The following is a 17,455-nucleotide window of genomic DNA, read 5'->3' on the forward strand; positions in this document are numbered from 1 at the left end:
CGGCGGCCGGAAGCGCATTCCGTTTCCGGTTCACGCAGCGGGGGCGGGGCCCGGAGGTGTGAGGCGGGCCGCGGGGCGGGGCCTGAGCCTGGGGGCGTGAACGCGGCGGGGTGGGCGGGGCGGTCTTGGGGCTGGAGCGGGAGTTACTCTAAACCTCGCCGGCGGGGGGCGCAGCCGGAAGGGACACAGTTAGGCTTCTTTCATCGGGGCCAAAGCGCCCTGGAGACTATCTTCAGGGTTTGTCTTCGCGCCTTCCTGTGCCTTCGACTCTTCCTGCTGCACATCGGCACTATTTGCGTAATCACATTAATGATAAGTGTCCGTTGTCGGCCGTGGGAACCGCACCAGGCGTCTCACCGGCGGGGTCAGACCAAACGGGGCTCAGCAACCTCCTGCTTGGGTTCCGGCTAAGAGAAGAATTCAGAGCCAAGAACCAAACTCGCTAGAGACGAACCATTTGAGCGAAGAGAAAGGACACTCGAAGAGAAATCTCGAGCGGCTGCTCAAAGAGCTGCCCTGGGGAATGGCTAGGATTCCTTTTAAAGCCTGGGGCGGGGGGGGGGGGGGGGTTCACTGCTTTCTTCAGACTGACCTGTCCTTGCACGGAAGTTAGGTGGGGCTTTCCTCCAGCCCCTCTCCCTGTTGTCATCTATGGGTGGGGGTCTACCACCTGACTAACCGAGTGCAAGAGGACAGAAGGCCGGGGAAATCCCGCCTGCATGACCCGAGGCTCTCTAGGGTGGAGAGCAGTCCTAGGGGCATGGTCTTGAATTGATTATCTCCAATATCTGTGCTACCAGTTCTTTCTCATCACTAGGTGTCCAGGAGTTCCGCCCTGGTGACCTGTACCTGGCCCATCGTCCTTGCTCTGCTCCCATCTATCTACCTACAACATCCTATCCTATCTTATATAATAAAACCGTAATATGCAAATCGACCGAACGGTGGAACGACCAGTCGCTATGATTTGCACTGACCACCAGGGGGCAGACGCTCAATGCAGGAGCTGCCCCCTGGTGGTCAGTGCGCTCCCACAGGGGGAGCTCTGCTCAGCCAGAAGCCGGGCTCACCTAGCGAGTGCTGCGGTGGTGGCGGAAGCCCCTCCTGCCACCTCTGCTGTAGGCGGGTGGTAAGGAGCAAGGGGTCCTGGAGTGCAAGAGCCCCAGACTGTGAGAGGGATGTCTGACTGCCGGCTTAGGCCCAATCCCTGCCTAAGCCAGCAGTCAGACATCCCCCGAGGGGTCCTGGACTGTGAGATGACCAGGCTGGGCTGAGGGGCCGCCCCCCCCCCAATGTACGAATTTCGTGCACCGAGCCTCTAGTCCAGTGATGGCGAACCTATGACACGCATGTCAGAGGTGACACGCAAACTCATTTTTTTGGTTGATTTTTCTTTGTGAAATGGCATTAAAATATATAAAATAAATATCAAAATTATAAGTCTTTGTTTTACTATGGTTGCAAATATCAAAAAATTTCTATATGTGACACGGCACCAGAGTTAAGTTAGGGTTTTTCAAAATGCTGACACGCCGAGCTCAGAAGGTTCGCCATCACTGCTCTAGTCAGTACTAATAACACAGTGGTACCCAGATCCCCTCATTCACCCAGCAAATATCCATCTAGGCCAGTGGTTCTCAACCTTGGCTACACATTAGAAGCACCTGGGAATCTTTTTAAAATCCTGATTTCTGGGCCTCATCCCCCGGAAAGTCTGTTTCTTTGTGATGGGGTGGGGCCACAACATTAGTAACAAAGAAACAGAATTTCCGGAGGATGAGGCCCAGAAATCAGGATTTTATTTTATTTTTTTTCATTTTTATATATATTTTATTGATTTTTTTACAGAGAAGGGAGAGGGAGAGTTAGAAACATCAATGGAGAGAGATCGATCAGCTGCCTCCTGCAGGCCCCCTACTGGGCTGTGCCCGAAACGAAGGTACATGCCCTTGACCGGAATCAAACCTGGGACCCTTCAGTCCGCAGGCAGACGCTCTATCCACTGAGCCAAACCGGTTCGGCAGAAATCAGGATTTTAAAAAGATTCCCAGGTGCTTCGAATGTGCAGCCAAGGTTGAGAACCACTGATCTAGGCTTAACTTCACCAGGCACGTCATGTCACTCATTAGGTGCTGGAATACAGCTGAGCCAAACACCAAACCAGACCCCGCCATTTCTTTCTTCTTTTTCTTCCTTTAGCTGCTCCACGCATCCTAGCTGCCCCAGGAATCCTGGCTGCCCGCGCGGCCGCAGCTCATCGGTAAATGGAAGTATGATTTTTTTTTTTTTGGAAGTATGATTCCTTACTCTTAAGGTTGGAGCCAAGAAGTTCACGGCAGTGGATGGGATGCACTTGCCCTCTCGCTCGGGAAAGTACTAATGATAACAAAGCACAGTGCCCCTGCCCCAGGTGCTCAGTGCTGGGATGAGGGAGCATGGGCCTTCCCGCAGGAGACGCTCTGGCGGCCCCTAATGGCGAGATGGGGGTAGCACCGTCCAGGCGAGGCCCCGCCCCCAGCCGACGCCCCGCCCACCAACCCGGCCTCTCGGGGCCAGCAGAGAGGAGAGCCCGGATGGGTTCCGGTGCGCACGCGCACCACACGGGTCCTGCCGCCATTGGCCGCCGGCGAGGAGCGTCTCGATGACGCGACAGAAAAACACAGGAAGTGAGCCCTACGGAGGCCGCGGCGGATCAGAAAGGGTCTGGTTGCGGCGCGCGGCGCGCGGCAGGGAACCTATTAGCGCAGCGCAGGGGGCGCGCCGGCTCTCGGGACCCGCGGGGGGCGGCAGCATGGAGGACGACGCGCCGGTGATCTACGGGCTGGAATTCCAGGTGGGTCCCCGCGGCCGGCGCGTCCGGGTGTGCGGAGCGAGGCCGGCGCGGTCCCCGCCTCCCTGGCAGCCAAGGGGCCGGGGATGCGGGGCCGAAGGACCTGGTCGCCTGGGGACCGGCCGGGAAGCGCGACAGCCTCGCCACCTCACTCCGCGGTCCCGGCGCTGGCGCGGCCTCATGCTCCCCCGCGACCCCGCGCACTCGCCCGGTCCCTGTTCCTGCGGCGCCCGGGCTCCGGCGGCGGAGCTCTGGCTCCTCCCGTCGTTCAGTCCCGGCAGCCACGTCTCCCCGAGTCGGGAGGACGGACGGGCGTCCCCGCGGACCCGCACCAGCTCCCGGGCTGACGTCCTGCGTGACCCGGCGCGTGGGAAGCTCAGATACGCGTGGGGACGAAGCACGGGCTGCTCGGAGGTCGCCTGCGTCCCACGGACGCCCTGTTTCATTTTCGTCCCGTGTTCCCCCACAGGGTTCCCATCATCCCGTGTCTCCCCAAAGGGTCCCATCGCCCGTGTCCCCCCAAAGGGTTCCCATCGTCCCGTGTCCTCCCCAAAGGATTCCCATCGTCCCGTGTCCCCCCAAAGGGTCCCATCCTCCCGTGTCCCCCCAAAGGGTCCCATCGTCCTGTGTCCCCCCCCCAAAGGGTCCCATTGTCCCGTGTCCTCCCCAAAGGGTTCCCATCCTCCCGTGTTTGCCTGGTCCATGGCAGACACAACCACTGCGCCGCACCAGCTGGGCTGTGTGTGTTTGTTAATCCTCACAAGGACGCTTTCCCATTAGTCCCTAGAGAGTAGAAGGAGGAAGGGACGGGCAGAGAGGGGCCTCGTGGTGAAGCATCTGTGCACTCAGTTCAGACTCAGGCCCCGGTTTGGGGCCTCCTGCGGCCGAGGAGACCTGGTCGGCAGTTCCCACAGCTCGTCCCTGCTGGGCTCTGGACTCGGCGTCTCCGTCGCCTCTTACTGGTTGGGCTCACTCAGTGGTGATGGCAGGCGAGGAGACAGCTCTGGGACGAAGGCCATGGCTTTCCTTTGGAAAACTGGGCAAGACACAGCCTATCCTATATAAGCCTATAGAACAAAAGCCTAGTATGCTAAGTGTCCTGTCATTCGGTTGGCCGTTCAGCCAATCAAAGCATAATATGCCAATGATATGCTAAGGCTGCTCAACCCCTTGCAGTGACGTGCACTGACCACCAGGGGGCAGACAGTCGACCGGTCGCTATGGCCTGCACTGACCACCAGGGGGCAGACGCTCCAACTGGTAGGTTAGTTTGCTGCTGGGGTCTAGCAGATTGGGACTGAGTGAGATGGGCTGGACACGCTCTGGAGCCCTCCTACGTCACTCCCTGGCCCCGATCATGCACCACTGGGGTCCCTAGCCTGGCCTGTGCCCTCTCACAATCCAGGACCCCTCGGGGGATGTCAGAGAGCTGGTTTCGGCCTGATAGCAGAACGACTGGTCGCTATGACTTGCACTGACCACCAGGGGGCAGATGCTTGATGCAGGAGCTGCCCCTTGGTGGTCAGTGCGCTCCCACAGGGGGCATGCCGCTCAGCCAGAAGCTGGGCTCACAGCTGGTGAGCGCAGCCGTGGGGGTGGAGCCTCTCCCGTCTCCGTGGCAGCACTAAGGATGTCCCACTGCCGGCTTAGGCCCGTTCCCTGTGCGTGGGCCTAAGCCATCAGTCAGGTATCCCCCGAGGGCTCCCAGACTGCGAGAGGGCACAGGCCGAGCTGAGGGACCCCTCCTGAGGGCACGAATTTCGTGCACCAGGCGTCTAGGTCAGTGATGGCAAACCTTCTGAGCTCGGCGTGTCAGCATTTTGAAAAGCCCTAACTTAACTCTGGTGCTGTGTCACATATAGAAATGTTTTGATATTTGCAACCATAGTAAAACAAAGACTTATATTTTTGATATTTATTTTATATATTTAAATGCCATTTAACAAAGAAAAATCAACCAAAAAGATGAGTTTGCGTGTCACCTCTGACACGCGTGTGATAGGATTGCCATCCCTGGTCTAGAGGAATTCTAACAAGGGAACCTGTGGTCCAACGTAACCAGATAGACAGATGCCTCCCTGTGCTACCAGCTCCCTGCTTTCTGTAACAGAGAGAACTGGCCTTAGGCTGGGGGTCTGGGTTCTGGTCTCTCAGCTGTGTGACTGGTGGTCGGTCACCCTCCCTGGTCCTCAGTGTCTTCTGTGTGGAGGTACGTCCATCCTGCCTTCCTGTCTGCTTCGTTGGATTGTGAGGATGAGCCAAGATAAGTCAGGGACATTTTGGTGACCTATTACACGGTGAAACTTCCGTCTTACTGAATTAGGGTCATTGGAACCCCTCAGACCGTCGCTACGACTGCACGTGGGAAGGCCATTTTATTTTTCAGTCAAAGAAGCAGAATCACAGACGCGGGTATCGCTCTGTCACCAACATGGCCAGAGTGAAGTTATTTTTGTAATTTTACCCAATAATGTACTAGAAAGGTCTTCAGTTACACTTTTGTGAGTTTCACTGTATTTTAAAGATGCAGCTTAGATTCTGGAGAAGAACGGTTTTCCTCTTCGATTAAAAAGGTGTCTCCTGTGTGAGAAGGACAAGGTGGTTTGGGCTTGTGGTGTTTTCTCAAAGGCGGCTTCCCCTGAACACGTGGTCTGCGCAGACCTGCGTTTTGCGCCTTACGGCTGCTGCTCAGGTGGTGCTCGGCTCCGTCAGCGCCTGGGACAGTGATGGCGATCCTATCACACGCGTGTCAGAGGTGACACGCGAGCGCATTGTTTTGGTTGATTTTTCTTTGTTAAATGGCATTTAAGTATGTAAAATAAATATCAAAAATATAAGTCTTTGTTTTACTATGGTTGGAAATATCAAAAAGTTTCTGTGTGACACGGCACCAGAGTTACGTTAGGGTTTTTCAAAACGCTGACACGCCGGGCTCAGAAGGTTCGCCGTCACTGGCTTAGGAGGAAGCCCACTGTGTCCTGGTTCCTCCTCGCCCACGCGTGGGCCCTGCGCCCTGGCCTGCCCCTCGGCGGCGTCTGACGCCCCGAGCACGGTCATCGTCTCCTCCACACGGGGGCGCCTGTCCTGCTTCTGCCTCTAGTGAGCTGGGGCGTGTCTCTCAGGAACGGCCTGGACCCTCCGTCATGACTCGCTTTCTCTAAGCCGGCTTGTTTAGGTCGGGTAGGGTTCAGAGAGTGAATTTGCTGATACACATGAAATTCTGTGTATGTGAATGCACATTTTTGGCAGATCTATAGATGCATAAAGAATCATGAGCTTTGCAAAGAAATCTCAGACTCCAGGACTTGTCCAGCCACGTCTGCCGAGGAGGGCAGCTCCGCTGTGGGGCCTGAGCGCCTTTAGGTCATCGGAGGGGAGGAAGGGGCTTGTCCTCCGGCGTCTGGCCTTGGTGCGCCGCCGCCGTGTCTGCCTGGGGGCACTGAGGTATCTCAGCCGTCGATGGTTTTGCGCCATTGGCGCTTCGGAGGAAGGTGGGAACACGGGTCCGTGTGTGTCCTGTCGTCTCCGGACCTTTTCCGGTAGAGACTTGTGGTTTGCCCCGGACTCGGTGGTCAGGACAGCTGTCAGCTTCGCTCATTTCCGCCTTGAAGAGGATGGATCAAGGCACTGAGAGCCTGTAGGACTCCATGGGCCGGAGGAGGTGGGGTCAGGCCTGTTCCAGCTGCGGTGGGAGGAAGGGCGCGGGCAGGGCCCACTCCGTGAACAGTGCTCGTTTCCCGATGCTGGCACAGCCCGCTCCATGCGAGGTTCGGAGCAGGACCCTGCCGCCCTGGGCTCTGTGGCTGTCGCCGTTCTGCCTCGGTTGACCACGCCTGCTCTGCCGTGCTGGAGCCACTGTCTGCTGTTCTGTTGCAGAAAAACCTGCTCAACCAATCTGTCGCTGTTGACAGTTACGGCTTTATTGACACACACTCACATCTTCGCTGCCTAACTGCTGTGCCCACTCACAGTCCTCCCATGCACACAGTGGGAGTGGGCGGCGGTGAGCGGGTGGTAGCTGCCGTCCGAAGCCCAGGGTGGTAATGGTGTGCGCTCCTCCCGCAGGCACGTGCGCTGACCCCGCAGACGGCAGAGACGGACGCCATCCGGTTTCTGGTCGGGACACAGTCTCTGAAATACGACAATCAGGTAACTGTTTCTGGCAGATGCGTCCATTAAACCTATTCTGACTTGGTGACCATTTTGCTCTTGATTTTTCAAGCAACATTTGAGGAAATCAATGCCACACGAACAAAAGAAAACTTTCATTGGGATGTTAACATCCTGCTGTAGGTGCGGGTTGAGTTTAGTGACTCAAATGCCTCCCGTGGGCACCGCTGTGGTCGTTCTTGTGGCTGCGTAGGACGTACTGTGTGAGTGACTGGGAAGCAGCCTGGGGCCTGTGGTCAGCATCAGCCATCAGCCCTTCCCCTGGCCAGTGACGACCTCTCGTTGCTCATAGCACGCTCTCCTCTGGGCCTGGAGGAGGCCTCGGGCCAGCTGACCCCATGGGCTTGCAGGAGGGGCGCGTTGGCTGGACTGTCCACTTTAGAAGAAAGCGTGCTGGATACTCCTGAGGTCAGGGCTCAGGGCCCAGCTTGACACTGGCTGTGGCCTTGAGCAGGTGGACTGCCCCTGCTGGACTTCGCTTCCTCACTGGACGGTCGGCACCTCGCAGGCGCCGTGACGTGGGGATGACGCTGTCCTTGACGGGGACACGTGACACACATGGGCCTCGCCCCGCCATCACGGTCACACGGGAAATGGGCTCCGGTGTCAGCGCTCTGTGCAGCCGCGGTGTGAGGGTCAGAGGGACGTACCTGTGGGGAAGCCGCTCCCCTGCCCTCCAGCAGGCGGTGCTGCTGTTTGCTGGCGGGACCACTGCTCCTGTCTCGGTCCCTCAGGCGTCCTCACTGAGCCGCTAACTCAGCCTGTGCTCCAGCTCCTGGTCCGTTTCCCGCGAGGGTGGCGGGAAGGATGGTCTCACGACTGCACACGGGTTCCAAGGACAGGTATCGAGAGCGTCTGACCTGCGTGTCCCCGTGCTGCCCCAGGAAAGGCGCTGGGCATGGCTGGGACGGGCTCCATCGGTTCGCTCAGCAAGCGCTGGGTGGCTCCCCTCGCGGTGGGTGTGCCGGGTCCTCGGAACGTGAGCAGATGCGTCCTGCTCAGGGCTGCGCTCTCAGGGCGATGGCGGCGGGAATGCGGACACTGTGGCCGTGGTGACAGCACGTGCAAGGGGGCGCGGGACCCAGGGGAAGCGCCCTCGCTTCGGTCTGTTGGCGTTGGCCCCAGCATCAGGGGAAGGTGGCTCTTTGGCCGAGGCCTTGGGCCAGGATGGAATGCGTTCACCGGCCGTGGCCTTGTTTCCTCAGGGTGGGGTCATTCCCGGGCGGAGCCTGGCCAGGAGCGGGGCGGGGGGTGGGTAGGGTGGCCACACACGCCTGCTCTGCTCCCCTGCGCTGCCGGAAACAGCCTCACGCCTCACACAACACGGGCCTCCCTCTCAATGAGACGTGTGTTTCCCCATGTGACACATGGGTTCCTACCACCCGACACCCAGTTCTCACATGTGACACATCCGGTGCACACAGCACAGTTCTCCTTCCCACATGGGGCTGGTTTCCCCCCACACGCAGCGTGCGTGTTTCTCTTGTGGACGGCCTGTGCTATTCTCCTGTGCCTCTTCCTCTCACGTGTGTTTTTTTAAATATATGTTTTATTGATTTTTTACAGAGAGGAAGGGAGAGAGATAGAGAGTCAGAAACATCGATGAGAGAGAAACATCGATCAGCTGCCTCCTGCGCATCTCCTACAGGGGATGTGCCCACAACCCAGGTACATGCCCTTGACCGGAATCGAACCCGGGACCTTTCAGTCTGCAGGCCGACGCTCTATCCACTGAGCCAAACCGGTTTCGGCGTATGTGAGTGTGTTTTCCGCCCCCACGAGATGTTGTTTGCAGGGGCTCCCGCAGGCGCCGCTGTGTCCTGTGCTGGGCGGGAACGGCCTGCGGCTGGGAGAGGAGCCGTGGGGGGAGCACAGCCTCGCAGCCCCGCTTCTCTCTGCAGAGGGGCTTCCCAGCGATGTCGTCTGTGGTTGTCAAGTGCATGGTGATGGCGGAGAGGTTGTCACCAGCCTCGTCTCCGCACCCGCTCCCTGGGCTGTTCCCTCCTGTGCGGGGACGAGCTGCACTGCTCCTGGGCGGTCACCGGAGCCTCATTCGTGTCGTCCTCCAGCTGCTGGTGTTGAGGATGCACTGGGGGCGCACCTGGAGCAGGCACAGCCGGGTGCTGGTGGGGGGGGCAGCCGGGTGCTGGTGGGGGGGGCACGGCCAGGTGCTGATTCGGGGGGGGATGTGGCCGGGTGCTGGTGGGGGGGGACGTGCCCGGGTGGTGGGGGGCACAGCCGGGTGCTGGGGGGGGGCGGCCGGGTGCTGGTGAGGGGGGCACGGCCGGGTGCTGGTGGAGTGGGGACGTGGCTGGGTGCTGGTGGAGCGGAGGAGGATGGCCGGGTGCTGGTGAGGGGGGCACAGCTGGGTGCTGGTGGGGGGACGTGCCCGGGTGCTGGTGGCGGGTGGTGGGGGGCACAGCCGGGTGCTGGCCCTCAGGGGCCCTCTTGACTGAGGCCAGAAGGTAAACACAGGCTTCCAGGACACAGGTGAGAGCTGAAAGCAGCTGCAGGAGCCTCTGACCCTGGGGTCAAGGTCAGGGTTGGGGCCGGGTCAGGCCATTCCCACACCTGCTGCCTCAGTGGACAGAACCGGCGGCGTTGACCCCGTTTCTAATCCGATGAGGAAGGTGACCCTGAGCAGTCACAAGGAGATCCAGCGGACTGGGGCAGACCGTGACTCAGACACCCTGCCCTCCTCAGTCTGCACTTCCTAGAGCGTGTGCCCTGAGCACGTGTGCCCTGAGCACTTGCTGTGCTTGTCTGTGCAGCCCCCACGCAGACAGGGCCTGTGCGGGAGCCACACGTCCCAAGGTCAGACAGCTGGCCCAGGCCCAGGCCCGGCCCTGCCAGGTGGTGACAGCTCAGGTCTGGCTGTGCTGCAGGAGCTGTGACCATGGATCTCCGCCCCCCACCCCCGCCCCCTCTTTCCTGCTCTCCAGGCTTCCGGGGGAGGGTGGCTGTGCTGGCTGATGCCCCTGGCTGTGCCTCGGGCCTCAGCTCCTCCGCAGCCATCAGTTCCCTAGAAAGGGCTGCTACTCAGCTCAGCCCCGGTTTTCTGAAGAATGTTGGCGCTGTCACAGTGGCTGCCTCTCCTTGTGGCGGGAAGCCTTTGTTTCTGTGCCCTTGGTTTTGCACAGGCTCCCGGTGGGCGGACGCGCACTTCTGAGCCTGTCCCTGGGCTCTCCTTCGTGAGGGGGGGTGCACGTGGCCGTGGGGGAAGCTCAGCAGAGGCTGGGAACCAGGGGTTCAGGTGGGAGGGGTCGGCCTCTGCGCTGTCCTTTCCCCCGGGTTTCACTGCCTGTTGCAAACCCGTTTCCTATGCCGGTGGGGGAGGAGGGCCAGGCTGGCCACAGGAGGTGTGACTTGTCCTCTCCACCCAGCCCTGACGAGCCCCGGCTGTGGAAAGGCTGACGGCCCTCAAGGGAAGACAGCACAGCTGGCTCCCGCTGCAGCTCCGCCTGTAAATCTTTCCCTCCGATTTGTGAGCTCTGGTGCCCTGTGCTTGCATTTTGATGAAGGGCGGCTTTGCCCCACGGCGCCCCTCTGCCGCAGGTTCTGTCCTTGGCCACCCTTGCTGGGAAGCGGAGCCCGGGGCCCCCGGCCGGGCTCACTGACCTCCATTTCTCCCGCGCCCCCCCCCCCCCTCCCTTAACGAGACGGAATGTATTGCCCTGTGTCATGGAAGCATCGCCAGGAGGCTGATCTCGGCGAGCCTGGACCCAGGGCTCCGCAGCGCGGCTGAGACCCCATGGCGCTCTCGCCTGTACTTTTCTGGACGGCCTGCTGATTTAGGGGCTCTGACATTTCTCTCCGTCCCTCACGCTCAGTGGCCAGGACGCACTGCCCGAGACGCTGTCTGGGGCTGGCCCGGATGGACTGCACCCCTTCTGCTCCCAGAACCGCCCTTGCCGGCACGGTGAGGCTGGAATGGGGGGGCGCGTCCTGGGTCAGGGACGGGATGTGGGCGTGCGGGCCTTTGCTCCAGCAGAGCCTGTGATCCGGACGGTGGGTGGTAGCCCTCCTGTGGCCTGACGAGGGGCTCGATCATATGTAACCGTCACCGCTCATTAAAGGCTCAGCTGAAGGACCGGTTTCTGTGTCACAGGGATCTTAGGACTCAGTTCCCCGAATTTACAAATGCTGCAGCAGGAGCCCAGATTGTGAGGGCTCGCCCAGCGTCACTCAGCCAGGACGTGGCGGGATCAGCGCGGGACCCAGCCTCCTGGCCCGATGGCCTCCTGGCCCGATGGCCTCCTGGCCCCGATGGCCTCCTGGCCCCGATGGCCTCCTGGCCCGATGGCCTCCTGGCCCCGATGGCCTCCTGGCCCGATGGCCTCCTGGCCCGATGGCCTCCTGGGCCCGATGGCCTCCTGGCCCGATGGCCTCCTGGGCCCGATGGCCTCCTGGCCCGATGGCCTCCTGGCCCCGATGGCCTCCTGGCCCGATGGCCTCCTGGCCCCGATGGCCTCCTGGCCCGATGGCCTCCTGGCCCCGATGGCCTCCTGGCCCGATGGCCTCCTGGCCCCGATGGCCTCCTGGCCCGATGGCCTGTGGTGCCGAGGCCGCCGCCGCCGTGGGACCGAGTGAGGAGGCTGGTGCTGGCGACCTGCGGCCTGCACTGTCGTGTCTTCTTCAGGAAAGGCCAGGCCAGCGGGGTGTTTTGTTAGGAACGACAAGGCAGGGGCGTTAATGGTGAGGCCAAAGCTGGGGTGGGGTGGGGTGGGGTGGGGGAGGCCAGGGGGTACCTGCTGTGGGGGTGAGCCAGCCTTCCAGCCGGGGGCAGGGCCATGCCAGGCAGCATCTTGCTCAGAGGTGACCTTACCTGTCCCGCAGAGGGAAGCTTTTGACTTCTCATATTCAATTTTAAACACTTTTTTTTCAAGATTTTATCTTTGTTCAATAAGAGAGGAAGCAGAAAGACTGGCTGGACTCCCATGCCCAGCTGTGGTCTGGGCCCTGCTTCCTCATGAATCCTAGCGCTCTCACTCCTAGATGTCCATCGCCCTGCCTGGTGAACTGACTTTGACAACCCTGACAGTGCCGACTCAGCCTGTGAGCGTGGTCTGCGTTATAAGCTGTTGTTAAAGAACTCAGACGCGGCTTGAGCACTGCCCAGCCGGCACAGGTGCTCCCTGCCCTCTGGGCCGACATGAATGGGTCTTTCCTTTGTGCCCCAATCTTCCCCACTCGCCTTTATTCCGGTGCCTTCTCGTCGCGTTGCTTGTTTCTGTGACTGCATATCCTTTCCAACAGGACAGTTCTCTGTGGTTCTAGTGCGGGCCGGGGGCCCAGGAGCACACAGCTCGTCTTCAGGGTCACACGGCGATAAGCGGCAGTGCGGAGTTTGAATTCTGCTCTGAGTCCAGAGCCACCCCTACGGGGCCTGGGGGTTACTATCCCATGCAGGCCCTGTGAGGGGAGGGGACGTGTCGGGGCAGCACGGGCTCGTGTAGCAGGCATGGAGTGCAGAGGCTTCCGGGGTCAAGGGCATGTTGCTAAAAATAGCACTTAACGCTTGTCCTGACGGCAGAGCAACGCATGTTAGCCTGTGCCTGTGACGCACGTCTGTGTTGAGCTAAATGTTAACAGCACAAACCACAAAGAAGGAGAGAGTCCGTCTGTCCTCTCACCATCAGGAGAGAACCAGTCACTTCCAGGTCCTCTGTCACGGGGACGTGCCTGCTGTCCACAGAATGCAGGCCGCTCGCCCAGCCTATCTTCATGCCTCAGTGACGATGGCCCGTCCGGCACCGCAGTCTCTCACCGCGCAGAGTGGCGCATGCGTTGCGTCCCGTCGGGTCTGCAGCTTAGCTGAGCCTCCTTACCCGGGTCATTGGGGGACTTCTGGGTTTTCATTGCTGTGATCAGCGCCGCGGCGAACATTCTCTGATTGAAATCTGTGCAGGCCCACGATTGTTTTCTTAGTATAAGTTTATTTTTGAAGTTAATGTTTTATCTTTCTCATTGGCTTGGAGTATTGATAAGAGAGTGAAAGTGGAAATAATTTTAATTCCTCGAAAATTTATCCAGAAAAGCATGGAGACAGCATGTTTAACTTTGCATTTAGTAGGTAAAATGCAGTATCTACACTAATATACATAAAAACCTAAGCGACCCGTAACTGTGATGCTCACTGACCACCAGGGGGCAGATGCTCAACACACAGGCAGGGAAACATGGAGCAGACTGATGAGTCTCAGAGGGAAGGGGGAGGTGGGGGGCGGGCAGAGATTAACCAAAGGTCTTACATGCACACTAGAGGCCCGTGCGTGAAATTCGTGCAAGAGTAGGCCTTCCTTCCCCTGGCTGCCAGCACCAGCTTCGTCCAGAAGGTCGTTCGGAAGGACGTCTGGTCTAATTAGCATATTATGCTTTTATTATTATAGACTGGAGCACTGGTGCCATGCACTGGTGAGGTCCCTCGGCCTCGCCTGCAGGGATCAGGCTGAAACCGGCCTGGTGCATGGATTCATGCACCGGTGGGGTCCCTCAGCCTGGCCTGCGCCCTCTCGCAATCTGGGACCCTTCGGGGTTGTCAGACTGCTGGTTTCTGCCCGATCCCCACAAGCCAGGCCGAGGGACCCCACTGGTGCATGGGTCCGTGCACTGGGCCTCTAGTGATTATTATTATTAACTAGTCACCCAGTGCACGGATTTGTGCACATTGAAAGGAAATTAATTAGAACGTGGCTGGTGGGGTGGGACTGGGGGAGACAGGCCAGACACGCCCTGGAGCCAACCTCCCGCGGTCCCTCCGTGGCGCCTGCAGAGTGAGCGGGGTCCCTCCGGCAGGTGGGGTGTCTTGATCTGGCCTGTGGGGATCGGGCCGAAACCGACTTCCCCCGAGGGGTCCCTGAGTGCGAGAGGGCGCTCTGCAAAGTTGCTGCTGTACAGGGTGTGGAATGCAGACTCAAGTGTGCAGTGACCAGATTCAGGACTGACGGTGCCCCAGCAACAACATAACCCACGGCTGAAGGTGGAATCACGCGGCCCCGCGAGGAATCGAGCTCCCTCCTCTCTGGTTTCGTGGTGTGTCACCCGAGAACCACTGCAGCCAAGTCACTGCAGCTCAGCAGCTCCTGCATTGAGCGTCTGCCCCCTGGTGGTCAGTGTGCATCATAGTGACATGTCAGATGGTCAGACACTTAGCATATTAGCCTTTTATATATGTAGATGTTTTAGCACCAGAGGGTTGACAGCTGTTGGACTGGTTTTTTAAAAGAAGTTCAAGGTGTACTGGTGTACAGTCCCATCCCAGTCCTCAACTGTGGGGGAGGGGTGATGTGCCATGCCCACCGAGGAGTGGGTAGAGCTGGTCCGTCCAGGCCCCCCTCCTTTCCCCACAGCCGTCCAGCAGGTTCCAGAGGCTCTGGGCCGATTTGCACTGCCCTGGATGACACCCTGGCATGAGCTGCGGCCTCAGTGAGCCACCTGGCACAGAGCTTGGGGGTGGGGGGGTCTCGTCTCGTTAGGACCAGGAATGGCGGGCCGTGTGATGTGGTTGCCATCTTAACAACACGGGGACATCACGCCTGTCTCTGAGAGGAGCGTAGTAAGCTGGTTGTGCGGACTGTGCACTGTTAGCGGAGCAGGAACACCACTGACGACACTCCAGATGCCTTCGCTTCTGTCGCTGCTACACCACGTGAGGTCCTGACCTGCTTGCTCTCTTTGTGTCTGTAGATCCACATCATAGATTTTGACGACGAAAACAACATCATCAACAAAAATGTCCTCCTCCACCAAGTGGGTGAAATCTGGCACATTAGTGCCAGCCCCGCGGACAAAGGCGTGCTGGCCACCTGCTACAACAAGAGTGAGTACCCAGCCTTTAGTCCACGCCGCGAGGCGCCCTCGTGGGGTGGCTCTGTGTCACTTGTGGATGGTGCACGATTTATAGGGTCTGTGGTCAGGGAGGGCGCTGTGTCCACAGAGAGGCCGTGCTCCTTCCTGTGGGCCGATGGTGCAGGGGTGATGGAGCCCCAAGTCAAGACTCGGGCCTGGAAGCAGCTGTTCCTGGACCTGATCCCTCGGGGCGGGCAGGGGGGCTGGAGGTCCTGGGGTACAGGATGGCAGTCAGCGGCACCGCCCAGGAGGGCGCGGGGCGGCGTCCTCCCTGCTGCCTGTGTGTGTGATAGCGGCTCGGACATGCCTGTCAGTGCGCTGCTCACCTCTCTTCGCACGCGCGGGGTGTTTGTCCGGGGACCGTGCCCACGGTGCCAGCCCAAGCGTCTGTGACACGCTCCCTTCATCCTCCCCTCTCGGTCATCGCCAGCAACCAGCGCTCAGATTCTGCCTTCGGGGAAATCGCCTGCTTTTCCTTTTTTGTATGTGGGCCCACGTAGAACCTTGTGGGTTTTGCGAGAAGTTTCTAAAATGTTTTCTTTCTTTGTTCAGGGAGCAGGACGCTCGTTAGCATCTGTCACCTTAGACGGCGTCACACGCTCACCCACCTTCCCGTGGGCTCCGGAATGTGACAGTGGGGCGCCTCCCTGTTTCTGTGGGCTCCAGGCGCCGCTCTGGAACCTGAGGGCTGCCCTTCTGCCGTCATAGAACCCCGTGTGCGCCTCCTCTATCCCACCCCCCGGTCTAAAAACACGTCTCTCAGGGCAGGAGGATGGTTTCTGAACGGCCTTTCCGCCCTGAGTCTCTGTCTCTTTCCTTAGCTTTTCTCTGTGTCACTGGCTGATGGGGCGCAGCGTCCCGGGACCCACGCTAAGGCCCTTTCTTCCTCCGTCGTCCCTGTCGGTGGAGCTTCTCCAGGGAGGCCCTTCTTCCTCCTTTGTCGCCTTTGAGGAAAGTCACTTCCTGTGCTGTGGTCTCTGGCGGCTGGGGCGCCACCCCCACCGTCCCCGGCCTGTTTGGGATGGAAGCGTCCTCTGTACTTGTGTGGGAGTAGCTTTAACTAGTTTATCACGTAAGTGCCCTTCCCCCGCTTGGTGTGATGGTTTGCGGGTCTGTGGCCCTGACAGCCATGTGCCCCATCCTCCGTGTGACATTCACCGTCCACCTCCCTCCAGCCCTTCTCTGGTCCCCGTGGGAGGGAGGTGGACAGAGGCAGCCGTCGGTCGCCCTGCACGGCCTGAGCAGCTCCTGCTTTCCGAGCTCTGCTCCCCTCACGCTGCCTAGGAGTGGCAGCGCGTTGCAGGAGGTGAGTGACCTCGAATCCCCCCCGTCCGTCCAGCCACACCGTGCGCAGCCTCGCTTACCTCTGTCCTGGCTCACTGACAGGGCGGTCACTGTCGTCGTCTGAGCTTAACCACCGCTCTGACGAGTGTGAGAAATCGGGTCTCGGCGTCAGGGCGGTGGCGGGCTTTGTACATTCTCCCGGAACTTCTGCATGGGTGAAGGTTTTAAAAACCCTCTAGGTTTTCTTCCTGATAACTTTACAAGAAGAACGCCTGCCTCAGTGTGGAAGCAAGAGGAGGGCAGGAGAGGAGGGAGGGCGAGGCTACACCACGGTCGCCTGCAGCCTGCAGTCTGCGCAGGGCGGCGACAGGGAGCGGCCCCCGGGCGATGGGCCGCGCTCCCTGCAGACAGGAGCACACCCTCATCGTTGCCGACGTCCCCCGGGGGGCCAGGCCTCTGAGCCCAGGAACATGCTGTCACTCAGGGAAGTCACACTGTGGGTCCTGACACCTGCCCCTCCCACGTCCACCTCAGATCTGTGAGATCTGCATGGGCACTCGGACTCCCAGGCTCAGGTCCTCACAGGTCTCCGACGGTGCTTTGGGAAAAAAGCATCCTAGGTAATAAAGAGCTAATATGCTAATTAGACCGAACAGCAGAGCCACGTCCGGACGACCTTGTGGACGAAGCCGGGGCTGTGAGGGCTGAGGCAGCTGGGCTGCGAGGTCCGAACCCCTCGCACAGATTTCGTGCACTGGGCCTCTAGCGTTTCAGATAATCTTTAATGGATTCTGTTCAAAAACTATGGCTTTACTACCTTCATTTCCTTTTTTTCTTTATGATTTTGTATAATCGTTTCAATGACCCTTTGACATAGGAATTAGTCTGTCCAGTTTACAGATGAGGTGGCGGAGGCTCAGAGAGGCTAAGCTACTTGCCTGGTGTCACACAGCTTCTAAGTGGCAAAGCAGAGCTACATCTCTGTGCCCGATCCTCACTGCCTTCCTGCCAATGGAACTTGAGCAGACCACCTAGAGCAGTGGTTCTCAGCCTCCCTAACGCCGCGGCCCTTTAATAGAGTTCCTCGTGTTGTGGTGACCCCTAATTTCATTGTTAGAAATTGAACATAATTAAAGCGTAGTGATTAATCACAAGAACAATATGTAATTATATATGTGTTTTCCGATGGTCTTAGGCGACCCCTGTGAAAGGGTCGTTCGACCCCCAGGTTGAGAACCGCTGACCTAGAGTCTCGGCGTCATTAGCATTTCCTCTTTTTCTGCATTAGAAATGGTTCACACCGTTGCTCTGTTGTGTGCTGTA

General features: G+C 59.2%; 1 protein-coding gene across 3 annotated transcripts in view; it reads left to right on the forward strand.

The window, feature by feature from the left end:
- Positions 1–2,658: 2,658 nt before the first annotated feature.
- EIPR1 (EARP complex and GARP complex interacting protein 1) overlaps positions 2,659–17,455 on the forward strand; it is a 54,123-nt gene continuing 39,326 nt past the window's right edge. The window contains exons 1-3 of one of the 3 annotated variants that reach the window (XM_059660616.1): positions 2,660–2,833; positions 6,896–6,979; positions 14,687–14,819. In XM_059660616.1, the coding sequence (XP_059516599.1) occupies positions 2,792–2,833; positions 6,896–6,979; positions 14,687–14,819 (259 nt within the window). In that variant the 5' untranslated portion in view covers positions 2,660–2,791. Of the gene's footprint in view, positions 2,834–6,895; positions 6,980–14,686; positions 14,820–17,455 lie in introns of all 3 variants that reach the window. The other 2 variants (XM_059660617.1, XM_059660618.1) reach the window with 2 other exon arrangements.

This window comes from Myotis daubentonii, chromosome 12 (assembly GCF_963259705.1).
Source record: "Myotis daubentonii chromosome 12, mMyoDau2.1, whole genome shotgun sequence".
Classification (NCBI taxonomy): Eukaryota; Metazoa; Chordata; class Mammalia; order Chiroptera; family Vespertilionidae; genus Myotis; species Myotis daubentonii.